This window comes from Camellia sinensis, chromosome 12 (assembly GCF_055761805.1).
Source record: "Camellia sinensis isolate YWXY chromosome 12, ASM5576180v1, whole genome shotgun sequence".
Taxonomy (NCBI): domain Eukaryota; kingdom Viridiplantae; phylum Streptophyta; class Magnoliopsida; order Ericales; family Theaceae; genus Camellia; species Camellia sinensis.
In genome coordinates this window covers 136716518-136743546 of record NC_138972.1, presented here as the reverse complement: position 1 = coordinate 136743546, position 27029 = coordinate 136716518, and the positions used below count along the sequence as shown (strand labels likewise).

Here is a 27029-nt window from a genome sequence, read left to right as displayed (position 1 = left end):
CAAACACGCATCTATAAAATTATACATAAAAAGTATCCATAAAATTATTCATAAAATATCAAGTGCACGAATATCCATAAAGTATCTATAAAATCTGTCATTGTTTGTATCTATCAATTAAACATATTATCACAATTTGTCTCGGTAATTTGTAGGTAATTTTTTTCTCTTTAATAGAAAAAGACATCCACACTTTTTAGAACCTGTAAACCTCAATCGTTCCCCCTTGATTTTTCTATTGTCTCTATAGTAACCACTTCTTTTACAAGCAAGTGTAAATCTTGATTTTCTGCCATTATCTCCCGCATCTGATGTCTTTATAAATATGACAAATCTATTTTTTTTTTCCAACGTTAGAAGTCCATTTAATTAATGTTTCACAACTACTAAAAAACTAAATATAATAAATACATTTATACATCAAATTATTAATAAAATTCAATACAAATTAAAAATAAGAAAAAATCGTATTCATAAAAAAACTTAACAAACTTTGTCTGTAATTAATTCATGACTAGAGTCCACTAATATTGCAGTACTCAATAAGTATAAGTATAATCATTCCAGGCAAAAAAATATAAAAATATAAAAAAATGAAACTGAAAATACAAGGTAATGAGAAGTCGAAAAAATTTAAAAAATTTGGTTTAGGGTTATCGAAAATGTTTCTTTTATTCAGTAATTGGTTACCAGACTTATATTTTTTGTTCGACAATGTGATACCGGACTATTTTATTTTGTTCGATTTCGAACCACCGAACGAAAATAGTGGTTAGAATTCGACAATGTAAAATTACAATTATACCCTCAATGTTGTTTAAATGTGCCACATGGGTAAAAATAGTTATTTTTTAAAATGGATGGAGATATTTTGATCATTTGATTATGACGTGACAGTATAAATAAATATTAAGAGAAAAAAAATAAAAAATAATTTTTTATCAACTTCTCAAATGACTTTCTAAAAAAATTAAAAAATTTGATTAAAAGTCAAAAGTCAATTTTTAAACATCTTTCCAAAATACGCAAAATTTGAAATTAAAAATGAAATATTCAATAATAAAAAAATATAAAATTATAATTTAAGGTTAAAATGCTTTTAAAGTACCCAACTATTTAGAAAAGTGTCATTATATTGTATTTGAATAATAATTTATATAAAAATTTAACTGTGTTTGGGTCCTCAATTTATATAATAAATTTAAGGGTTGGTTTGAGATGTCCTAAAAAAATGTACTTTTTGATTTATTGGTGGGTTTGGGTTGGGTTGGGTTTGGGTTGGGTTTGATGTGATGTGTTAGAGAGGTGATGTGATTTAAATAAGATGATGTGACTTAAATAAGATAGTGACTTTTTGACTTTTTAACTTATTTAGTACATGCCAAACTAACCCTAAATATGAATAATAGTTCAAAAATAAATTGTGTTTGGATAATTAATTCAGATTAAAAGAAAAAAAAAAAAAAAAAACCATACTGAATTAATAGAGTAAGAACATATGTGAATTGGACGTTACACTCGCGCCTGAACTCTGAAGAGTGCCGGTTTTTTCCGTACGGACAAAGGTCATGGCTGCAAATTCCTATCCTTCTCTCTCTCTAGATTCTCTCTCTTAACGTGTGGCCACTCCTCCTCCTCTCCTCTCCTCTCACCTTCACATACACACACTCAAATATATACAAAATTCCAAAACCGAATCTACATCTACACATCTCATTCTCTCCAACAACATTCTTTACTTCAACCAATACAAATGCCTAGTTCCTTCCCCAACCCATTCTTTCTTGCTTCATGAGCACCACCATCACTATGTGGGACTCTGTTTCTTGTTGCCACTGTGCCAAGGTAATCTCTTCTCTTTACCCAATTTCTTGGAGGCTTATATTTGAACAACTTATCCTCTGTTTGGTTCATGAGAAAACCAAAGAGAAAAAAAAAAAAGGGAAGTCTAATTAGGGTTAGTTTAAGTATGGCCGTGATATTTTGGGGTCTATAGTAAATAACCCATGATTCAGAAATTTGATTCAAGAGGGGCATTAATTATATCATTCATTTGGCTGGTTTGCAAAAGTCATACTAGATTAATTTGGGCTTTTTATTTTTCATTTTATTTTTAATTAACTTGTTGAAAGTATGTTGCAGTGTTTAATCTTCAATACTATTTGATGGACCATTATATGAAAATGTAATACATAGAATTATATTTCATAAATGTGTACTCAGTGATGGGTGGTTTTTTTTTTGTTTTGTGGAAATTTTCTCTTGGTGTCAAACAAGAACTAGCTTGATTTCCAAGATTATGTTGATCTTCACTACATCATGCTTTCGCATAACTTTGCATAGTTTAAATCTTCATGACTTTCCCCAAAAATTGTGTTTAGATTTTGTTCACAAACAGAAATCAAAGTTCAGAGGTGGCTGATATTGATATTTGTTTTTCCTATGTTTGGGAAAAGACTACCCTTGTTGTTCCACCCGTATTTGTATTTAATGTATTTGAAGCATCAGCACCAAATCCCATATAATCTCAAATAGGTTTTGAGATAAAAGTAAAACTCTTCACGAAGGCAATCTGTGGTTAGCATTTTAAAGTGATTGTCTTGCTTTTGTGTGCAAAAGTTTTATCATATTTTTTCTCAAAAAGCAAAGTGGTTCCTCCAGAATGCAGATCAAAGCTTTGAATTTTTTCTTTGCTCATTTCATGTTCATGGGTGACATGTCTTGTGTGTAATAAACGTTGGAGATGCTTGCTGTATAATAAACGTTTCAACGTTGGAGATGTCAGGTCTGTAGGTTAGTCGACGAAGCAGTCACATATTTTTTTTGCTATTATGTTGTGATTCACTATGCCGACGATCATGTTATATGAAAACATTGATTCAAAGTATAATAAATGTTTCAACATTGATTGAAAGTGCAATTCTTGGAGGTAAATCATGGTCAGGATGTTAACCTATCTTGTATGATTGTTTACTTTCAGGGATATGACTTTGTCAATCAGACAAGCACTACTATTAGGGCCAATTCTCATGCATTTTCACATATGTCTCGACATTTTTTCTCTGTGCCATATAACCGACAAATGCGTGTGCCATCGTCCTCCATATATCACAGAATAAGTCACTGCATTTCTTTTACTGCAAATGTATCCAAGGGCAGGCCTTTGTTATCTCCCTCAATTTTTAGTGAAAGAGGATTCTGCTTCTTCAATCATAGACTGGCTCAGAGGGAAAGATTCCGGATATATACAGCACTTGATGTTTCTGGTGCTGTTGATGTCATCAATGATTTGGGATTGGATATTTTGACATTATTAGCCGTGACTGTTATGGTTGTTCCAGCCTTCAAGATCATCAAGACTAGCCCTGTAAGTGTACTTTAGTACTTGGAATTTTTTGACTCTTGTTTTGGTATGCCTGAGTTGCACTTGGTGCATAATTTTATAAAAAGGACAGAATGTGCACACACAAGGACACACAAGGACATGAAAAGGATAGAATATGCACACACAAGGAGAGAGAGATTTTGTTCTTTTTGATAAGTAATGCTTACTTTGTAATTATGATTACTAACATCTTCTTTATAGAGAGAAACAGTTTACTGATGACTGAAACAGAATATGTCTATATATTTAGTATTTAGTACGTTTGGGATTTGGATTGATTTAATCTCTGCCTATATACTCAATTAATCTTCAACTTTTTATACAGCATGGCAGAAAAAGGATTGCTTGGTGTGTTTTATTTATTTTTTAAACTATATGTTCTTACTTTCAAATGATAACTAAAAATGAGGATTTGGTTAATGTTTTCAGATACTTGGTTTCTTCTTTGCGGGAGTTGTGCTCAATCAATTTGGTCTGATCAGGAATCTTACAGATGTTAAAATTCTATCTGAATGGGGGATCCTTTTCTTGGTAACTCTCTCTCTCTCTCTCTCTCTCTCTCCGTGCCAAAATCCAACACAAAATAGCTGGCAAATTCCATTTTTTTTGTTGTTGTGTTGCTAGATATGTTTGTCATCATTATTATTTGTTTCCTTATTGTAGTTCTAGAAAGAGTAACTTTGAACCTTTTTGTAATTAATTTTTAGGTTTGTATAAGGTTGCTTTTGAGACGTATGCATCATCCATTGAATCTAGATACACATTATAACACTTTCTTACATTCATAAGCATCATATAGCAATTTCATAACATCTCAGACTAGGTACTACTGGAATTTACAAGTCTTAATCCTAAATACACCATATATTGCATAATTGATATCCTTTTGGAGGACTAGTGATTGCATGCCGAGTGATAATTCTTATATGCGAGTCTTTTACGATCTTGAGTTCTGGAAAATCATAGAATTCCTCAATTTTGTAATTGGCTGTGCAATAGTTGTGCTTTCCTTGCATCTAAGCATCCATCCCGGTAAAAGTTAAAGCATCAAGAAGTTTAGATGGCTGATTCTCTGTAAAAACAGAGTTTTTTATGTTGCTATTTCTTATTTGCAATTATAATTAGATAGTTGCTGTGCCGTCTGGTTGGTAATAACTGGATCATACTTATTTTTTGACTCATTTAACATTCCTTTGCAGCTGTTTGAGATGGGTTTGGAGCTTTCACTTGCACGCTTGAAAGCTCTTGCTAAATTTGCCTTTGGCATGGGATTGACTCAGGTAAATATTTAACGTGATAAGTTCTTATTCTTGATTGGTGTTGAGTAGGCATGCAAATCACATATAAGCTATCCCACACATGACTATTTTATTTTTTGATAAGTAACATTTTATAAAAGATAATGCATGAAGGGGGTGCCACCTATGTAGACCATAATAAAAGCAAAACAAAACACCCAACTCTTGTATATAAACGCTTGAATCAAAAGTCTCTACAAAGTCAGGAAATCGGTCCCCAAGGATGAAACAATAACCCCTGAGAACCACCTATATGACCCACTTATACTAAAAGGACAAAATTTTAGTTTTCATTTTAAAAGGTGGTTCTCCTTCCCATCAAAAGTCCTTCTTTTCTCCCCCAAAATAATGCATTCCAAACACAGGAACCAAGGCAAAGATCAAGCCCTTTTCCATCTCTCCCCATTCTAGCCTTCCTTTAAGAATGGATAAGGTCCAATATGCTCCTGGGAAACACCCACAATAGTCCAAACATGGCTAGAATAATCCAAACGCCTCTTACCAACAATGAATGAGTCAGTCATTTACTGATTCTCCATTTTTCTTACACATTCAATGCCAATTTACATCATTTGCCTTCGCCTAATTAAATTCAGTGGTAAGGATTTTTATCATGTACCTGCCATCCACACAGAAAAGGAAACCTTGGGCAGTGCCTTACCTAAATCCCTTTCCAAGAAAAATGAAGAATCTCTATGTCATGTCGATACTTCATAAGAAGATTTCACCTCAAAGATCCCAAAACTCTAGGCATTCTCACCCTCACCTATGTAAGGAATAGCTTAAAGAAACCCAAGAAGATCTGCCAACTCCCCACCTCCCCCACCTACCAATTGTTCAACTCTCTACAAATGGTAATTATCCCAACAAACTTGAGACCCTTCTTTTTTCTGATATCACCCATAGAGGCCTCTTTATCAACCACAATATGAGAAAGAAGTGGAGATGTCTCTTCAAGCCTCTCTTCCCCACACCAAAGATGACTCTAAAAATGTACCCTCTCACTGACAACAAACCTAGTGTGACCCCAATGGTATTCCACGTCGGAGACTTTGATATACACTGTTGGGACAATTGGTGATCTTAACATTCCAACCTAGTTGAACACACTTCCAAAGACCTATCAACCTCTATCTCACTTGCGAGAATATCTCCAAAGCCATTTTCCTAGAAGGGTTTGATTTAAAACCCTATCCTTCAAAACCCCATTTCCCTTCTCTAAGAGCTGTGCATATTTTTGCCATCCGCCAAATGTTGTTTGAACTCCTTTCCTATCCAACCCCATAGAAAGTCTCTTTGCATTATTTACAGCCTCTTAGCAACCAAAGGAGTGGTGAATAAGGACATGAAATAGGTTTTGATCAACGTGACTATACCGCCTTTTGACAAATGTTGCCACTTTCACCCTGCCAACCGCCGTCGGAATCTTTCATCAACCAAGTCCCAAACGTGCCTTGTTTTAAGCATGATTATTGACAGTCAATCTCAAGTAGTTGGGATAAGGCTTTATTAAGTTGTTGAGATATGCATGATAGATTAAGTGTAGGAAGGCTTGGGCTATGGAACAAACCAATAAATCTTAGTGATGCACCAGATTTGACCGTTGTAAATTGTGTAATATGTTTGAGATATCAGATACGAGAATGGTGCAAATTTAGGTCTTCTGCCAGAAAGCAATTACTATTCTAGTTGATCTTCTGCAATATATAATTATAAATAATTATGACCATATTAATTCTAGGCCTGTCTTTATATTTATTGTGTTAACTTTTCTGCCTTCTGTCTTGTTGCAGGTTGTATTGTCCACTCTTGCTTTCACAGCATTCGAGCTTCCCCCTAATGGAGCTATTGGAACAAAAATATTGCAGTTCCTTTTTAACTCGAGGCCTGATTTGGTGAGAAATATTTTTTCTTTATGTCAGTAATTCTAATCCTGAAGTGCACTACCATTGTTGTGTCATGCCATGGTTTTGGTTAGAAATTTTGAATCCCAATTGAAATGGAACAATTGCTGGGCAGTTCTCATGCTGTGGCTTTGCCAACTAGTTGAAACTCTAGTATTATATTTTTAGTTGGAAGCATAGTTCTGATTTGGATATTGCTTTGACAATCTGCTATCTCATATTTGGCGCCTTCTCTCGATGGGAATGGTGTGTTGTGGGTAATTTAGATTTTGATTAGTTTTGCTTCTGAAGCAACAGGCTGCAAAGGAGCATATGTTGTTTGTTCATTGTCCATAAGTATAGGTATTCCTTCTAGTTTATGCCACAAGTTAATATTGATTCAATTTTTCATGTTTATATGCTCTGTAATAGAAAGAGATCAAGTAGGATGCTAATGTAGAATAGAGAAGAAAGAAAAAACTGAGAAGAGAAACAGAGAAGAAAGCAGCAACCTGAGAAGAAAAAGAGATTAGGGGTACCTCAGGGAAGAAGCACTCCATTGATTTTATAGATTGAAATTCGAAAACCATCACAAGACCCCTTTCCAGTAACCCAACCTATAATTCTTTTGTATTCCTCCATGAGGTCCCTTTTCAGGAGGTAAAAAAGAACATAGGTCCCTTGATGAATTCCTATTGGGTGATAGTCATCCTTTTTGCCTTCCCCTTTATTATTATTATTATTTTTTGTCCTTGTAGTAAATGCCTTGCATTTTCTGGAACTTGGACTTGAACCCATGTGTTTCCTTAGGATTTTATTTTTATGGAGGTCAGAGTACCCAATATGTTGTGTCTATATGAGACAACTCCCTTCGCTGGTGTCCTTGTTTCATAATATCCAAAAGTTTCAGATTGATTACATTTGAGGTAGCAGTACCACCTCAAGTATCACACTTGGATTCATGTTTTCTTTTGCTTGAAGAAGATGACTGCACTATTGGGCACAGAAAATCACACCTGATTTTTTCTAATCCCAGAAGCAATTGAAGTGATCTTCTCTTTACCTTTCAAATTATGTACTGCGAAATACTATCTTTAAATGTTCAAACGTGGAATAGGTTTGGGATTACAGAGAGAATTATCTTGTGTTTGGATTTTGGGAGAATTGATGCTCACTGGAATAAGTGAAATCTTAAATGTAGAACCACAAGTGAAAAGAAATATATAATTTGCATGATTGACCTGTTCACTGAATAACGGTTTCATGTTTTAAATTTTGATAGTTTGAGCATTAGTATGCGAGTTACATGGTGCTGGATCGTTTTTTCCTTATATTCATCTACATTTCAAATTGTCCTCAAACTTTTTTGTTGAGACTCAAACTGTTAGAAATTGTATTTACCATGCTGTGACCCATGCTTGAGCTGTGATATTTCATGAACATATTTGATGTTTTTATCTGTAAAACTCCGTATGTCTTGTGAACTTTCATGAATTAACAAAGTTTGCTGAGAGAATATCTGAAGCCATGACATGGCTAGTGGGTGTTTCTGACCCTGCTGTTACCCCTATGAACACCATCTTGCTCGTGTTTTTTGTAACACCGTTTTATTATTCTCTTTCACTAGTTACTGGTTTGGAAGGACTGTAGGTGAACATCAGAAGTGTTGATGAGGCAATAGTGATCGGTGCTGCTCTCTCATTGTCTTCGTCAGCTTTTGTTCTGCAGGTAATTTTTTTTTTGTACTAGATATCTGAAGGTGACCTTTTAGATTACTTTAGTTTGTTACATTACAGTATGCCAGCATTGGCCTTGTGAATTTTCAGTATGGCATCTGCAATCATTAAACTTCTAATTTATCCTAATGTCAATGCATAATTCGTAGCTTACACTTAATAGTCAAGGTGGGATAACAGATCAAAAGAATATAACTAGCTAGCTCATGTTGCCATAATGCTGTTGTACCCTTGAGGCAGTTGCCATTTTCATGGGTTCACAGAATTGACCAATGGAGCGGTGACAACACATTGTAGTTTCCAGGGAAGACATTAATTACCGTGACCTAAGCTGGACATATTGAGTTTTTGATAATCGGGTATCCGTGTGAATCCCGAGACCCACGTAAAGCGTCCCCTCTATGTTCCTGTTCTCATGGGTTTGCAGAATTGACTGACAGAGCAGTGACAAGGACTATCTGGCTGATTGGCAAGCAGTAACTAGATACTTGTGTAGTGGGATTTCCTATTACCAATTAAAGTGGAAAGGAAAGATAAATTCTGCTTTCAGTGTTTAAATTTACGTGTAGCGTCTGTTTTTCATTCATGTAAAAGTGGTAAACTAATTTAGTGCTACCTGTTTTTCATTCATGTAAAAGTGGTAAACTAATTTATTGCTATAAATATTGTATATAACCATTTTATACTTACCTCGTGTTCCATGTAGCTTCTTGCAGAAAAGGGTGAGCTTCCAACTAGATTTGGCTCAGCAACATTGGGGATACTTCTACTACAGGTTCTATTTGGTTTTGTTTACTTTAAAATATCGTCTTAATCTTTTCAATGTCATTGGTGATGCTGTTATTTTTCCTTTTCATTTTTCTCTCTGAATTGGTTAGAGCGGGTCATGCAAAGTGCATCAAAATTATCAGGTCAATAACCAATTTGGATCCCTGCTGCTTGATATTTGCAGGACATAGCGGTTGTTCCTCTCTTAGTCATACTTCCAGTGCTGGAGAGCCAGGTATGTCAAAATGGGATTTGTTTCAGTATATTTGACAAACTAAAGTTAGTTTGTTTTAGGAGAGACGAGTCAAATTTTATTTTTCCTCACATGATTATATTTAGGGATGCTAGAGCTTTGCTTTCTGTGGTTAGTGGCAGATTATTCTTTGTTTTTTCATGTTACTGATAGTATTACAAGATAATAAATTTTCCCTGAACTCCTATTGACAAAAGAACTTCCTAAAGTATCCTTTCTTTTTTTTTTTGTTGACAAGGAAGTCTTGTATATTCTTTTTTCTTTTTGGGCGGATTCCTTGTCCTCTTCTTGTACTTCTTTGCTTTTTTCTTATTAATATTATGGCTTTTTGTTAAAACAAGAAAAGAAGGAAGTATGCGATATATTGCATAAAGCAGAAGAATTTTCCATTTTTAGTATGCTTTAGCCCTTTTATAAAATATCTATAAGAAAACTTTCTAATGCATGATGGAAAGTCATATGTTTTACATTTGATTAAGGTCAAGTTTAATAAGAAATATGGAAGATCAGCAAACCTATATGGAGGCTACATTTTAGGCAGTTTTTCATGGTCTACGGTAACCTGGTTATAGGAACTAATATGCTAATTAAGGATTAATATGATGGTGTAGTTGGTTGATTTTCAGGACATTGAAGTAATGTGCGTATGGGAACTAAACTTCTGACTAAATTATTGGGTGTTTCTTGATGGCCTTAAAATGGCTAGGCATGGTGGTTCTAGAGAGACTATTTTGGAATCAGAATCTTAAGAAAGATTTGACAATTGATTTATTTATTTTTTATAAGTAGCATTGGAGATTTAAGATATTTCAATTATGACAGTCAGGTTCAAGAAGCAACGGGTTTCCTAGTAGTGAGGAAAGTGCAAATTTATTCAACTAAATCAGTTACTCTGCAATCATGTAATAATCTTAAATTCAAATAGATTCTCTTCCATACAGGTCCACTGGTTTCACCGCAAATCTTTTCCTTCAAAGTTCTAATTACCTGAGAGGTTATATCACCAAAAAATTCGAAGTTTAGATTTCTGTCATGAAGTCAGTTGAACTCTACTTTGAAATCAATGTGACAATAATTTAGTTTCTCGGTGCTTCTTGTCTTACAGATCAAGTTTTTCTTATTGTTCCTTTCTTTGTTTTCTTTTTGGCTTGTCATTCTCAGCAGAATTTGGGGGAGGAGAGTATTTGGCCGATGCTTGCTCAAGAAAGTTTGAAGGCTTTAGGTGGACTAGGCCTGCTTTCTCTCGGAGGAAAATACCTTCTTAGGCGAATCTTTGAGGTGTGCATCAAGTTATATAAATGAGAAAATCACCAAACTCGTGTTATTAAGTGAGGTGCATAGGTTTGGGATGTTCTAAAAAAGTGCACTTTTTGACTTATTAGCTTATATGGGTTGGGTTTGGGTTGGGTTTGATGTGATGTGTTAGAGAGGTGATGTGATTTAAATAAGATGATGTGACTTAAATAGGATAATGACTTTTGACTTTTTGTATTATTTAGTTTATGCCAAACCAACCCTAAATCAAATATATGGAATCCCAGGTTGTTGCAGAAGCAAGGAGCTCAGAAGCTTTTGTTGCTTTATGCCTACTGACAGTTGCTGGGACTTCACTTCTAACCCAGAAGTTGGGTTTCAGTGACACGGTTTGATAAATCTTTCTCAAATGGAGTATGGTTAATATTGATGATGTTCAAGTTTATCAGTTCAGTTTATGTAATTATTGAATTTTGGGTTCACTGTTCAGCTTGGAGCATTTTTGGCTGGGGCATTACTAGCAGAAACAAATTTCCGAACACAGATTGAAGCCGATATAAGGCCATTTAGAGGCTTGTTTCTTGGGTTATTTTTTGTTACTACTGGTACTTCTATTGACACGCAGGTAGTTCCATTCCTTAATCTCGTACTTTGCCCTTCAATTATGGTGTACTGTTCATATTTATCCCTTGGTTACATGTAAGGCAAGCAGATTGGTACAATGCAGTTGCATAGGGTTTTTGACGCTTGATATAAATTTTAGCTGAAAGACAAGTAAAATTGCTTGGAAGAACATATTTAATTTTGTATGGTGTATAAAGGACAGCAATAGGATTCACAAAATAATGGTCCCTGCTATTCAGTTTGCAATGGGTTTTGGTTATGGAAAGCTTACAGGTTTAGGGTTAATAATCTATAAAACAGAAAACAAAAAAAAGAAGGTTATATAGGTTTCAGGAATTGAAAATGTTGGAATTGACCTGCTTTTCGAACTGAGTGATTGCTGACTTTGCAGAAAAAGATGTGCTTGATATCTAGACAGTAAGTACTTGGCAGTTTAGGTTTCAATTAAAGGACAAAAGTTAGGAAGAAGGCTTGGGGTTTCGGAGATGAAAAAGCAAGTGTTTGGAGGGTGTTGGCAATCACCAATGAAATGTAGCAGTCCTTTACATGCTTTGAATCATAAAAAATACAAATTTTTTTTTTCTTCAATTAACTTGTATTTGTGAAAATAAGGCATTTATGATGTAGAGAAACTTTTATGAGACATTCGTACTTTTTCTGCCCCCTTTGCAGCTTCTTTTCCGAGAATGGCCAAATGTGCTTTCACTCTTGGGCGGTTTAATCGTTATCAAGACATTAATTATAACAGCAATTGGTCCCCGAGTTGGACTAACTATACAAGAGAGTGTAAGAATAGGATTGCTTCTGTCCCAAGGGGGGGAGTTTGGATTTGTAGTTTTTTCTCTAGCAAATGGGTAAGTTCGATTTTAAATTACTGCAGTTTCTACCTAATGATTCTAGTTTTATTTTTTCTTATAGAATTTTATGCCTTGTAGGCTTGGAGTGCTACCACTTGAGTTGAACAAACTGCTCATAATTGTTGTTGTGCTGTCGATGGCACTGACACCCCTACTTAATGAAGTTGGGAGAAAGGCTTCTGATTTTATTGGTGAAAATTTTGAAGGGGATGTAAGTTGCTAACTTTGTACTATTGATTGTGTAGAGATCAATGTATAGAGAAAGAGAGAGAGAATCAATTATGTATATATTGATGTATTATTGATTGATTTATTAATATATATTACAATGATTCATGATTCCTATATATAGAAGAGGGTGAGTATGTAGTAGGTAAGGAGTAGGTGAAGTGGAGGTGGTAGTGGTGTAGTGGGTTAGGTTTAGTGGAGTAGGTGAGGTGGTAGTGGTGTAGTGGGTTAGGTTTAGTGGATGAAGTAGGTGATAGGTGAGGTGGTAGTGGTGTAGTGGGTTAGGTTTAGTGGATGAAGTAGGTGATAGGTTTTAACAGCCCCCCGCAAACTCAAGGGGGATAGGAACTAGCCAACTTGAGTTTGGAGAGAGTAACAAAACAAGAAAATAGACGAATACATAAAAGAAAAGAGGATAGGAGACACTGTATGGTCGTGTCAGACCGATGGTGAAGACACTGTATGGTGGTGTCATAACGTTGTAGAGGACACTGTATGGTGGTGTCATAACGGTGTAGAGGACACTGGATGGCGGTGTCAAACCGATGTAGAAGACAGTTTATGGGGTCATGTCGGACCGTTGTAGCAGACAATGTTGTGACAGTTGTTGTGACAGTTTACAGAGTCTTGCTGGACCCATGAAGTAGCTAACCAGAATCAATGTCGGGACAGTTTACAGAGTCTTGTCGGACCCATAAAGGAGCTAACCGGAATCAATGTCGGGACAGTTTACAGAGTCTTGTCGGACCCATGAAGGAGCTAACCGGAATCAATGTCGGGACAGTTTACAGAGTCTTGTCGGACCCATAAAGGAGCTAACCGGAATCAATGTCGGGACAGTTTACAGAGTCTTGTCGGACCCATAAAAAGTCGCACCCTCAAAAGGTGTGCCCAATCGATCAAAAGGCGTGCCATCAAAAGGCGTGCCCAATCCATAAAAAGGCGTGCCAGATATGATGGCGAGGCACGTGAGTGCCTTGGCTGGCGCGCCCGTTTGTCGTCTGGCGTCAAGTGGCGCGCGATACGCGTGGCTGCCTCGGCTATTTAACCAAGACGGAGGCTGAGGCTGAGGCAGAAACAAAAAACCTGCGAATTTCTCTGAAAAACTCTTCGTTGTGCTGAGAGAGAGAGTCTGTAACACTCTGTTGCGAGAGATAGTCTGTAATACTCTGTTGCCCAGAAAATGGCCTCGTCTTCCCGTTCAGCTACCCAGAATATGGCCTCTTCGTCCCGTGGTCTGCTCACTCTCTTTCCCGACCTTAACGAGTCAACAAGAGAGATAACTGGTGCGGTGGCACTGGAACCTCAACCAAGCGCCCCGGAGTTTGCTCCGTTGAACTTTCCTATGCGGTCTGTGGAGCAAAGAATGGCAATGCAAACGGATGTGGAGGCGAATCAGTATACTTTGAAGGCATGTGTGGAGTCCATGACGGCGGTCACAAACTTGTCGCACCGGTTGCAGAGCAGAACAAATGAGGTGCAACAGTTAAACTCCCAGCTGGCTCTACTCCAACGCATGTATAAGGATGCGCGAGCAGAGATAAGTGTGCTAAAGACGGAAAATAAGGAGCTGAAGCGGAAGGCCACCGTTATGTTCCGATTTGGAGGGCCGCCATATGCTGCAGTGGAGGAGTATGGGGGAGTGAACGTGCTCGGCGGCGTGGGAAGCACAGAGGCAGCACCGTCAAGGGCCGCCCAGGACGGAGGCAAAAAGAAGAGACCAGCTGCAGAGTAGAGAAGAAAAAATCCCACTGTGGGTGTAGTTGTTTTGTGTTGTTTTGTTTTTTTTTTTTTTTGTTTTTTTTTGTTTTGTTTTTTTTTTTTGTGTAAAATGGTGATCGGGGTGAGCCCCGACATGAATAAAAGGTGTTTGGTGTGCAGTCCGTCTTCTTCCTTTTTTTTTTGTTGTTTTGTTTTTGTTTTTTTTTTTTTTTGTTTTGTTTTTGCAAAGAAATAATAATGAAAAAAGGTTTCGTGGCCCACGGTTTTGAAAAAACCTGCAATGGGTTTGTTTGTTTGTTTGTTTTTTTTTTTTTTTTTTTTTTTTTAATAATAATAATAATAATAATATAGTAATGGAAAACATGTGCGCTGGTAGTGTGTGGTGGTGTAAAATGGATGAAAAGAAAAAATAAAGAAATAAAAGAAGGAAAGTAAAAGGGGTTTGAAAAAAAACGAGAGAGAGAGAGATGTCTCTGTGTGTCTGGTTTGCTCAGATCAAAGGTTCCCCTGTTGTCTTTGTTTCACAAATTCCACGCGGGTGTTGATGAGCATTTTTAATCGAGGTTGAAGCCATTGAAATGGCGACTGTTCCAGGGCCTCTCCCAGAAGAAGCCATTGAAAGCCAAGTTGCTCCTTGTGTTTGGAGGTGTGGAAATGGCGACTGTTCCAGGGCCTCTGATATGGGAGATCGTGAAGAGGAACAACTCCTTTCGATGGAGGAAGAGTAGATCCGAACATTTCGGAGGATCCGGCTTGATAGGATTTGATGTGGGATCGGCCGGTGGCGGAGATGTGGGAGCGAACGGCTTCGAGGAGGCGGAGGGCGCCGGTGGCGACGACGTCGGCGGTGTAATCGGGGATCTCGAAGGAGACGGCGACGTGGGCATCTTGTTGCTGCATATGGAGTATAGCCATGACCCCATAGCTCACAAGAGGAGAGAAAAAGAAAATAGCCAGAATACATGGATTTCCAAAACCAGCAAAGAATGCCCAGTTGGATTCAAAGAAATCAAGTCTTTTGTCCAAACTCAGTCCAGAGAAGTTCCATTTGTACTCAAAGCAGTAGTAAGCATACATCCAGGAAAGAAGTAAGAAATTCAGCATCTTCCCAATATAAGGTATGTATCCTGTAACAAAAAACTCTAGGAAGAATACATTCAAGAGGAGGACTGAATAGACCTGTTCAGCTATTCCAATCATGACTCCCCCAAGGTCAGTAGGTTTATCCGTCTGAGTTGCTTTCGGCGAGCTCGATAGCTCAGTAACAGTATTTCCAGATTTTGCATTCGCAAGAAAACCATACTTAGCAATGTCATTGTACTACATGCTGCTTATAATAAAGCTGAATATGTACAATGGATGTGGAGAGAGAGAGCTTCTGTGAAACCATGGAGCCAGAGTAGTGATGCCTGCTTTAGTTTTGGTCTCCAAACTTCCATGAACTGCCCTCTACTTCCCATCTTGGAGAGAGAGAGAAAGACCCATGTATGTATATCTTTGTTACCCCACGAGAGTGATTGATCTTTGTATGTAGAGAAGTCGCCTCTGGTGGCGGCGAACTGGAAGCTATATGTATTGATAGAGAGGACAGCGGAATGGGATGAGGTCCGGCGGGCGGCTAAGGTGAGGTTGCCGCCCGCCGGTGAAGCGAAAATATTAGGTTCTAAACCTGTTCTGATACCATGTAGAGATCAATGTATAGAGAAAGAGAGAGAGAATCAATTATGTATATATTGATGTATTATTGATTGATTTATTAATATATATTACAATGATTCATGATTCCTATATATAGAAGAGGGTGAGTATGTAGTAGGTAAGGAGTAGGTGAAGTGGAGGTGGTAGTGGTGTAGTGGGTTAGGTTTAGTGGAGTAGGTGAGGTGGTAGTGGTGTAGTGGGTTAGGTTTAGTGGATGAAGTAGGTGATAGGTGAGGTGGTAGTGGTGTAGTGGGTTAGGTTTAGTGGATGAAGTAGGTGATAGGTTTTAACAGATTGTCAGTCTCAATTCTTAATAAGCAAATGAGAGAAATGGATAACCATGGTCACCCACTAATGTGTTTGGATAAATTTCATCAAGTTTTTAACATCCAAGGCTTCTCGACATGAGTTAGTGGTTGAATTAAGTTAATAGTGGAAGATTCAAATCCCAGGAATGCCAGGAACTTCATTAAATTAATTATTAAAAAAAGGCTGCACTTTTATGTTGACTTTTAGTAAAGCAACACATGGAATGTGTGGAAATAGATAGTTGACCAAAAAGATGAGTAAGATTATTAAATCAGAAACTGACGAGTTAGTTGAGCATGCTTCAGTTAAACTGCATATATTTTGAATAGATATCTATTAAGCTTGACTCTTTAACTGCTTTAAGTTTGCTTAAATTGGAAATTGATATTGTCACAGAAAATTGCTGACACAGTGAACTTTGATGCTAGCGAACCAGTAGTTATCCTTGGATTTGGGCAAATGGGTCAGGTAGAGCAATTCTTATATAAAGAACTGCCAATTTCCTGCATATGAAGTTTCCTATCAGTGTGTTTGTCTGTCATACAGGTCCTTGCCAATTTCCTGTCAGCACCACTGGCTTCTGGAATGGATGGTGATGCTGTGGGATGGCCGTACGTGGCTTTTGACATCGATCCTTCTGTGGTGAAGGTCAGTTGATTTTCATTCATCTTGCTCTCCTAAGAATTCTTGATGTAGGATGCACACATCTGGAAATTTCATTTTTGGTTTTTGAAAATAAGAAAGATCAGGAGTATGAATTGGGAATGGACTACATTATAATGGCGTCTATTTTTAGGAGGGGTTAGATGAATTGTGGAAATGTTCTTTTCATGTTACGATTTGGGTTCATCATATGCATGCACTCAAAATTTTGCATATGGGACATTGCAATTATGGTTATTGTGGAACCACAATTTTATTCTGTAGGAGATTTGTCCCTTTCTGATTATGACCGTGCATGAGTGCATGATATCTTTTACACTGCGAAGTGCCCTTGTGGAAATATTTTTCAGAGATGAAATTAATTTGATATTTGCATATGCAAGTGAATATTTATGTATTGCCAATTTTATGTGCTACATTATTTTTGTTCATTATGTATGTTACATGCAGGCCCGGCCCTGAGATTTTTGGGGCCCAAAGCTGATAATCAACTAATAAATATCACTAGATCATTTGGGGCCCTTCACATATATATTTTTTTCATTGAACGATTTTTTTTTTTTTGAAGGTAAAGGACAAAAAATTTGTGTCCAAATCACAAGAACTTATCAATAGCTCATCTTTGACACTCGACTAATTTTTCGACCATTTGCTTGTTTTTCTTTTTTGCAAATCCAGACGGATAGTTTCTTTTAAGAGTCCTGATGAGCTGAGATCTATGAAGCACGGACACCTCTCCGAAGGCTCCGTACCAGTGTCGGACACGGACACGTGTCGGACACGCGGTTGACACGTGTTCGACACGCAGCAGAGAGTGTCCCCTTTTTTTTTTAATTTTTTTACATCCGGACACGTTCCAGACACGTTATAGACACTTTCGGGACACGTTCGGGGTAATTTCATAATTTACATAATTTTTTTGGGGTCGATTTGTAAATAAGTAAAAACAGATCAACATCTGCCCTATTCTAATTCGATTAGAACAGAAACAGAAGAGAAAGGGTGAGAAAGAGGGGACCTGGTCGATTTGTTTCGTTCGTCGTTAGTCGTTCGTCGTTATCGGTCGTCGCTCCTCGTCAGTTGTTGCTACTCGTCGGTCGTCACTCGTGTCTCGTCAGTCATCGCTGCTCTTCTTCTTCTTCTTCTTCTTCGATCTTCATTCTTCTTCTTCTTTCCCTCAAGTCGCTCTCTCTCTCTCTCTTAGCCTCTCTGTTTGATCTAATCTCTTTCCCACAGTCGCTGTCTCTCTCTCTCTCTCTCTCAGCCTCTGTTTGATTTTATTTATTTTTTCTTTTCTTTTATGTTTTGATTTTATTTTATTTTTTCTTTTCTTTTTTCTTTTATACTCTGATTTTATTTTTTCTTTTCTTTTCTTTTTTCTTTTATACTCTGATTTTATTTTATTTTATGTCACGACCCAAACCTGGTACCCAAAGGCTCCGCGTCGTAACAAGGTAAAAAAAATAAAACAATTCGGATAATTCTGTGGTCACAGTGCAAGCGGATAAATTAGATAAATTAAAATAAATAACTGAGTACCAACTGTTTATTTAAAAGAAATAAAACATAGTTTACTTGAACTTCATTATATTACAAAAGTCTAATAATAGAAGATAGAAAACAAAATAACATAGCGATTCATTTTTCATCTTGATCCCGCTAAATCTCGTCACCTGAAAGCGATAACAGCTATAAGCACATAGCAGAGTGAAGAAATATTATACTATGAGGGGCACAAAATGGCCATGGATATTATTTAAGCTAAAACATTATAAATTGAGTTGAGTTGAATACACAAATTAATTAAGTGCCAGAAACTGAAATAATCACTATAACCACGGTACATCACTAAGTGACAATCACTACACTGGTCAATGGATCCATGACAAACACTGGACCACAAAGTGGTCAAACACTAGCCAATGGTTATTCAAGTCCCCCAAGGCATGGGACTCCCGTGGTGGTACTCACAAAACATATTTTCATATAAGGTCATAGCCAAATATTCTTTAAAAGTAAAACAAATATATCCATGAGTTTCACTTTTAAGTAAATAGGGTTAGAAATAAAACCACGTAGCTGAAACTTTTATAAAACATAACTTTTATTAATATATTAATAAAACATAAATTATCTGAAACAGATTTTGGTAAGTCAAAACAAAAGTAAAATACTTTTTGGTAACTCAAGATATAATATAACTCACCTTAAATTAATTCCTTTATCCTTTCTTTCCACCAACACTCAAGATGCTCACCCGTGCGTCCTCTCTTATACCTTTTTCTTTCCGATGCCTTATGTTAAAATCCACCTACTCTCCACCTACTTCACCCACTTAAACCTACTCCACTAAACCTAACCCACTACACCACTACCACCTCACCTACTCCACTAAACCTAACCCACTACACCACTACCACCTCCACTTCACCTACTCCTTACCTACTACACACTCATCCTCTTCTATATATAGGAATCATGAATCATTGTAATTGATATCAATATATATCAATCAATAATACAATTCTCTCTATTTCTCTATACATAATTAATTCTCTCTATTTCTCTTTATACATTAAATTTCTACATGGTATCAGAGCAAGGTTAAAAACCTGGTCATTCTGCTTCACCGGCGGGTTGCAGCCTCGCCTTGGCCGCCCGCCGGTCCTCTACACATACCCTAGCTTCCTTTATCTCAGTCACTGTCCTAGCCCCTCCCTCAGGCATGGTCTCTCACTCTCATCATTTTGGAGATTCGTCTTGCTGTGGCTGCTAACATGCGCCATCCCGGCGGCGACCTCACTGTTCTCCGCTACGGTCAGACCGACCACGTCTTCTCTCCTTGAGCTTTCGGTTCCTGTTCATGGTCGGTGGATCGGCGGCGAGTCCCTGGAAGGACTTCCAGTCCCATCGGAAGCTCTTCGCTGTTCTCGGTATTTGTCTTTGTCCTTCATCTCCCGATCTCGCATCTGTCATCGAACAGTTCTCTAATGCGTGTCAGAGCTACTCTTCTTCGCTCGTCCAGCGCTGTTTCGTTTTCTGTCCCGGTGATTCTCCGCTAGAGGATCCTAGCAGACAAGGGGGTACTTTCGTTCTGTTTCCTCCTGCTGATCGGCAACCCCAGGACTTTCACTTGCACACAATGATGCAAGATGTTGCTGCCTCATTGCTGATGGAATTTGCAAAGTGGGTTCTTCGACCAGATTGAGTGTTTACTGTTGGAGTACAAAAAAAAAAAAAAGACGAAGACTGCCACACACCCACGCCATTTACAGACACACATGCACTTTCTGATGCAAAATTTTTTTACTCACCCCACTCCCTCTCTCTCTGGTTCCTTTTTCTCTCCCCCAGAACCACTTTAATCATCTCCCTCATTTGCCTTACTTTATTCCCCCATTCATACATTTTTTTTATTATTCTTATTTTTATTCTTCTTATTATTCTTTGCACCAAAAAAAAAAAAAAAAAAAAAAAACACAAACAAAACACACCAACTCGTTTTATTCCTTCCACTGGCTTCCCACACTTCATTTTCTTTATTTTTATTATTATTATTTTCCAAACACACACACACAAAAAAAAAAAAAAAAAAAAAATACAGATTTGCACAACAACTTTGTTTTATTTATATTAAGGATCCACCCTGATCACAGTTCTCCACACAAAACAAAAAAAAAAAACAAACAAAAACAAGAACAAGAACAAAAAAAAAAAAAAAAACATAAAACAAAAAAACAAAAAAACCGCAAATCCAACCCCACAACCACAACAGTTTTGTTTTCTTTTCTGCAGATGGCCACCCACCGACCTCACTTCCACTACTCTGCCGCCGGTCTCTTCTTTTTGCCTCCATCCTGGGCGGCCCTTGCCGGTGTTGCCTCCGTGTTTCCCACTCCACTGGGCATGATCACTACTCCCTGCTCCTCCACTGCAGCATATGGCGGCCCTCCAAATCGGAACATCACGGTGGCCTTCCGCTTCAGCTCTTTGTTTTCTGTCTTTAGCACACTTATCTCTGCTCGCGCATCCTTATACATGCGTTGGAGCAGAGCCAGCTGGGAGTTTAACTGTTGCACCTCATTTGTCCTGCTCTGCAGCTGGTGCGACAAGTTTGTGACCGCAGTCATGGTTTCCACACATGACTTCAGAGTATACTGATTGGCCTCAATATCAGTTTGCACCGCCATTTTTTGCTCCACCGACCGCATCGGAAAGTTCAACGGAGCAAACACAGAGGTGTTTGGTTGAGTTTCACTGGCCACCGCACCAGTTCTCTCTCTTGTTGACTCATTGAGGTCTGGAAAGAGAGTGAGCAGACTACGGGACGAAGAGGCCATTTTCTGGGCAACCGAGTATTACAGAGTGTTTCAAGATTTGCAGCTCTTAGAGACACTCTCTCAGCAAAAGGAACTATCTCTCTCAGCAACACGAAGAGTTTTTTTCAGAGTTTTTTAGCGGGTTTTCTGCCTCAGCCTCAGCCTCCGCTTCGATTTATAAAGACCTTGACGAAGAGGTAGACACGCGCATCATGAGCCGCTCGGCGCTCGCCGACAACTTGGCACGCCTTTTGATGGCACGTCTTTTTATGGATTGGGCACGCCTTTTGATGGCACGCCTTTTGAAAGATTGGGCACACCTTTTGAGGGTGCGACTTTTTAGGGGTCCGACAAGACTCTGTAAACTGTCCCGACATTGATTCCGGTTAGCTCCTTCAAGGGTCCGACAAGACTCAGTAAACTGTCCCGACATTGATTCCGGTTCGCTCCTTCAAAGGGTCCGACAAGACTCTGTAAACTGTCCCGACATTGATTCCGGTTAGTTTCTACAAGGGTCCAGCAAGACTCCGTAAACTGTCACAACAACTGTCACAACAGTGTCTGTTACAACGGTCCGACATGACCCCGTAAACTGTCTTCTACATCGGTCCGACATGACCCCATAAACTGTCTTCTACATCAGTCTGACACGACCACACAGTGTCTGCTACAACGGTCCGACATGACCCCATAAACTGTCTTCTACATCGGTCTCACACCACCATCCAGTGTCTTCACCAATGGTCTGACACGACCATACAGTGTCTCTTATCCTCTTTTATTTTTTATGTATTTTCTTGTTTTGTTACTCTCTCCAAACTCAAGTTGGTTAGTTCCTATCCCCCTTGAGTTTGCGGGGGGCTGTTAAAATCCACCTACTCTCCACCTACTTCACCCACTTAAACCTACTCCACTAAACCTAACCCACTACACCACTACCACCTCACCTACTCCACTAAACCTAACCCACTACACCACTACCACCTCCACTTCACCTACTCCTTACCTACTACACACTCACCCTCTTCTATATATAGGAATCATGAATCATTGTAATTGATATCAATATATATCAATCAATAATACAATTCTCTCTATTTCTCTATACATAATTAATTCTCTCTATTTCTCTTTATATATTAAATTTCTACACCTTAACTCGCCACTCTTTCCTTTTTATAGGAAGGTGAAACGTGGGTAGTAAGTCTCAAAAATTTCCAAAATTTGACGCGTGTAAAACTGAGTCCACCGTTATCCATTTTATTTATTAACTTGTTTGAATTCTATGACCATTGACTAATCCAGCTTCTTGGAACTTAGACATGTTTTGACCATTTATTTTTAATTTAAAAGTTATTACTTTCTTTGGTAATTCAAGATGACTCCTAAAATTATATATGACTATAAGTTAGGTTCACGTCTAAAACCTCACTACTCAACTATAAATCACCACTTACCACTTACTAAAATATTTAATGTGTAGTGTTTCACGACGTATTTCTTTAACCATAAAATTCCCAATTTCCTAAATTATGCATTTAATTATTATTATTATTATTATTATTATTATTATTATTATTATTATTATTATCATTATTATTATTTATTATTTATTTATTTTATCGTAATGTTAAATTTAAAACATTCGGGTGTCACATTTTATCTTTTCTTGTATTTTTTTCTTTTATATTCTTTTATAAATGGTCAGTGTAACATCTCTCTTCTTTTTTTCTTTTTTCTAATTCCATTTTATATTAAAAAAAAAAATTGATTAGTTTTGTTCATTTGAATAATATGTATTGAACATATAATAAAATAAATAAAATTAATTATGACATCTAATAAATAAAATTAATTATTTTTTATTAAAATAACATTAAATAAAAAATATAATTTTTTTTAATAATTTTATGATATATAATAAATAAAATTAATTATATATATTAAACGTGTCCTCAGCGTGTCGTGTCCCCAATTTTTTGAAAATTTACGTATTTGCATGTCTGTGTCGTGTCGTGTCGCGTGTCCGTGCTTCATAGGCTGAGATCGAAATACTTTTTTAGATTAAAACAAATACAAGAGCACCACCACCACTTAACAAAATACAAAACTTTTAAATTATGTGATGTAAACTATTAAACTTCTAATGTTATAATAGCACATGTAGCAAAAGATTAATTCTTCTTGATGATGCAGATTTGTATAAATACCAATATTATAATAGCAATTGAGCAAAAGACAAGACAAATATTTAATTAATTGAATAGGACCTACCTGTGCTGTGTTGCTTCTCTGAATTCTTGAGAAATTCGTTAGTACTCTGTTGTGCTGCTTCTCTCAAATTTTTGGGAAAATTGAATTTAGAGTTAAAGTTAGGAATTAGATAGGGAGAGAGAATGGGCCATTTTAATTTTGAATGGGCCCTTTTAATTTTTTAATGGGTCAATTTATTTTAAGTTAGTTTGGGCCTTCTTTAATTTTTTTTGGATTTAAAACATACCTAATATATTACACTAAACTATAATAGGAGGGGGCCCCTTTTTTGGGTCTATTTTGAGGGGCCCTAAGCCATGGCCTGGTGGGCCTATGCCCAGGGCCGGCCCTGGTTACATGGACTCATTTAGAAATTGTGAAGTATCGGTGTTGGACACTTGGTCAGGGTATGGAATATCAGTCAGTCATGTCTGGTTGGGCATGCACCCTACAGACTTTACTATGAAACTATGCATAAGATACCTATTCTAGGCTTAAATAGCTCTAAGTTAGTTTGTTAAGTTATTTTACCATAAATAAATGATAGAAGTATTGAAAGAATATGATATCGAGCCTTGTCCTAGTGTCAATGAGCATGAGAATAAATCCACTTAGACATATATCGACATCCAACACCTGTACCCAAGTCCACGTAACACAGTTTTCTCTATTATATGTAGCAGACTTGTACTAATGTTTGATAATAAATGCTTATGGAGTTGCATTTTGATTGCCACAGTATTTATCAACCACCAAGAATAACGCGTGGTCAAAGCGAGGTTAAATAACCGTTTGCATGGACCATGAAATGTTCTTTGTGTGAAGTGTTACTTTATGGTGGGAAATAGGAATCAGTGACCAAAAATAAGTGTAAAACTCCCAATGTTTTTTTTTTCTAATGTTCTTTTTGGTCACTTTATCTTCCTGTCGTAGTTTTGTAGCTGCTCAGCATGATTAGAAAGGACAGTTATTACGAACTTCTTCTTCTTCTTCTTTTTTGAATGGCTGTTTACTTTGGACAGTCATTGTAGAATCAATGTTCTAATTGCATCACAATTCCTTCTGTTTTCTATACCTGAAAAAGATTATCTACATGATGGTATTAAAGTTTTTTGCTATAATTGTAACAGTCATCTAGGACACTTGGGTTTCCAGTCCTCTATGGTGATGCATCACGGCCTGCAGTTCTTCAATCTGCTGGTATTTCTTCTCCGAAAGCTGTCATGGTCATGTACACAGGGAGGAAGAAGACAATTGAGGCTGTTCAAAGGCTTCGGCTAGCTTTCCCTGCGGTATCCTTCCCTTAAACCCCCCCCCCCCCCCCCAAAAAAAAAAAAAGAAAAGAAAAGAAAAAAGAATAATAATAAATGATAAATAATGTGACGGAAGTATCATATCCCGATGTTGAGGTCACATAATGAACATTTGTGACAAATAATTTTAATTGAAAACATTTACCATCCCTTTTTCTACCTCCAACCTGTTTTAACTGGTGAAAACTTGTGGGCCATACTGATGTGGTCAAATGCATTGATGCGGATCATTAGTTAAGGATCAAGGAGGCTGTTTAATGTTTTATCATTTACACATTGATGCTTTTTGTAATAGGCCTTTGGTCTTTTTGTTAAGTGTTAGTCAAGTTAATTTTGATTTATTCATCTCCCAGTCAATTGTACTTGGCAGATCCCTATATATGCCAGAGCTCAAGACCTTTCACATCTCTTAGATCTGAAGAAAGCAGGTGCAACAGATGCTATTCTTGAAGATGCAGAGGTATCATAAATTAATTTCCTTGTTAGATCTCACAATTAGAAAATTTTGCTTTATTGTTGCCTCGGCAATCTGACTGTATCCATTTGATTTCTGCAGACAAGTTTACAGCTTGGCTCTAAGCTTTTAAAAGGGTTTGGTGTCATGTCTGATGATGTGACCTTTCTTCGTGAGCTTGTTCAAGGCTCCATGGAGATACAAGCTCAAGAAGAACTCAACAAAACTGGTGATCAAGAAATTGAAGTTATGAATCCATTCCAGGTACTAATAAATGCATGCATATATACATGTCTTTTGTGTGTGTTTATAGTTACTAGCTAAGTTGCACTGGCACAGATATGGTGACATAGTGATTTTATTACAATACATGATCCGCCGGGGACTTGTTAAAAGATTATATTTTTATAAATTTACATGTCAAACATATGAATATTTTATTCAAAGGTAATGAAAAAATAATATGACACTATTTAAAAATAAAAAGCCATATATTCTATAACTCAAGTATCAATATATCATTCACACAACAAGTGTATTCTAAAGAACACAAAATAATTATAGAACATTGAAATACATGTATTCATCTTTTAATTGTTTCAAAACATATTTAGAGTGCACAAGTCGCTTTCTGAAGAATGCAGAACATTGTTACTGTGAAGAGATTTAGCGCGTGGGGTGTTTGGATGTCGGAGTGTCCGCAAAGTGTCCAATATTATGAATTTAAAATTTTAATTAAGACACATTAAGAAAAGTGTTGGAAACACTTTTAGGACTGTTTGCATAGTGTTGGTGTCCAACATGGGTGTCCTCCACAACACGCTTCTCCACAGAAGTGGTTGCGCTTCTTTGGTTACCTATCATGTACGGCTTTTTTATGGCATCAAGCATGTGCTGTCCCTTCTAATTTTTCAAGGGTCGCACCCTTGGAATATTTATATTAAGTTCTTTACTTGTTTCCTGTTCTTTATATCATACATACTGTGAAAGTCTCCAAAATTTTTGCATTGTATACATGAATTTCTGCAATGTATTGTGGAGGTTGTTATTAATTCCCAAATGTACATGGAATATTGAATTTGTCATAATTTTTTTTTTCACCAATCTGACATTTAAGCATATGTACCCCACATGTAACAGTGAAATTTAATTTTGGTATTGCTGTAGTTTATGTGACATGTTTTGCTTTCTTAACATGCCACCTAAAGAAATCAACCGTTTACTTAATGAAATAGTGATTTTGCTGGGTAAGGTAAGAGTTGCAGACTTGGTTGGGACCAGAATACCCCCACAATCAGCTGAAGACAAATCATTTAGGGTGAACCAGACACAGATAAATCACGTCATGAGGACGCAGGGGAAAGTAGATCAACCAGAGGATGGTGGTGAGCTCCATCAATCCGAGGATGTGGATGGCAAAGGCGTTGTATACTGTGAATTGTATTCGGAGAACAGTTTTTCAATCAGCAGTGAAGACGCAGAGGAGGGAGAGAAAATCAAGGTAGATCCATCAACACCTTGTGTAACAACCAGTGAGGGACCTTGAATAGGATCATTTATGCTTTTATTATTTATTTTGATAGGCTTAGGTTTTGGTAGTGTTGATCTAAAGCCTAGTGCTTTTAAGTTTGAACCATAGCCCTCTTGTCTTTTGAACATTGTCAGTTTTGTTGCTGAGAGCCTGAGACAGTATGGCAGAGGATTAGGTTTACTTTCATACTAGGTTCAAGTTTTGTTATTTTATGTTTAAAGAAACACAAGTGTATATAATTGAATTTGATGACAGTAATTATTCAATCAAATGTGTTATTTTTCTTTTTCATCGGTCTTTAATATGCGGTTACGGTTCTGAAGAAATGGGAAGACTACCATGCTTGATCAAAAAATATGCAAACATGGTTTGGGATTTGATATATATGGTGTTGCTAAATTTGTAATGAGATTTTTGGTTGGTGGAGAAAATAACTGTCAAAATTATATTGACAATTTTAATTAAAAAATAGACCTTGTGG

At 37.0% G+C, this 27029-nt stretch overlaps 1 protein-coding gene and 1 long non-coding RNA gene across 5 annotated transcripts; both read left to right on the top strand.

Moving 5' to 3' along the window:
- The first annotated feature begins 1496 nt into the window (after positions 1-1496).
- Positions 1497-26837, top strand: LOC114323328 (K(+) efflux antiporter 3, chloroplastic). Of its 4 annotated transcripts, none has more exons than XR_014347276.1 (19): positions 1497-1845; positions 2981-3367; positions 3815-3916; positions 4585-4665; positions 6477-6578; positions 8217-8294; positions 9009-9077; positions 9255-9305; positions 10485-10601; positions 10865-10966; positions 11068-11202; positions 11874-12055; positions 12137-12269; positions 16412-16483; positions 16562-16663; positions 24381-24542; positions 24917-25023; positions 25120-25281; positions 26270-26837. XR_014347276.1 is itself a non-coding variant. In XM_082899984.1 (19 exons), the coding sequence occupies exons 1-19, from the start codon at positions 1792-1794 to the stop codon at positions 26561-26563; spliced, it is 2472 nt and encodes an 823-aa protein (XP_082756110.1). In that variant the 5' UTR covers positions 1497-1791; the 3' UTR covers positions 26564-26837. The 4 variants fall into 4 exon arrangements, 3 of the variants coding, with proteins under 3 accessions (XP_082756110.1, XP_082756109.1, XP_082756111.1); XM_082899984.1 differs by having other exon boundaries at positions 10488-10601; positions 24934-25023; XM_082899983.1 differs by having other exon boundaries at positions 24934-25023.
- LOC145804808 (uncharacterized) lies at positions 12301-15291 on the top strand. Its single transcript, XR_014347277.1, has 2 exons — positions 12301-12543; positions 12597-15291. It is a non-coding gene; the product is annotated as an uncharacterized LOC145804808 (long non-coding RNA).
- Positions 26838-27029: the final 192 nt, after the last annotated feature.

What these genes read in the sequence shown, in the direction of transcription:
- LOC114323328 (XM_082899983.1), top strand. Translation starts at nt 1,792, where the DNA reads ATGAGCACCACCATCACTATGTGGGACTCTGTTTCTTGTTGCCACTGT. An exon ending in CTTGTTGCCACTGTGCCAAG is followed by an intron (nt 1,846 to 2,980) that starts GTAATCTCTTCT and finishes GTTTACTTTCAG; the next exon opens with GGATATGACTTTGTCAATCA. An exon ending in TTGGCATGGGATTGACTCAG is followed by an intron (nt 4,666 to 6,476) that starts GTAAATATTTAA and finishes GTCTTGTTGCAG; the next exon opens with GTTGTATTGTCCACTCTTGC.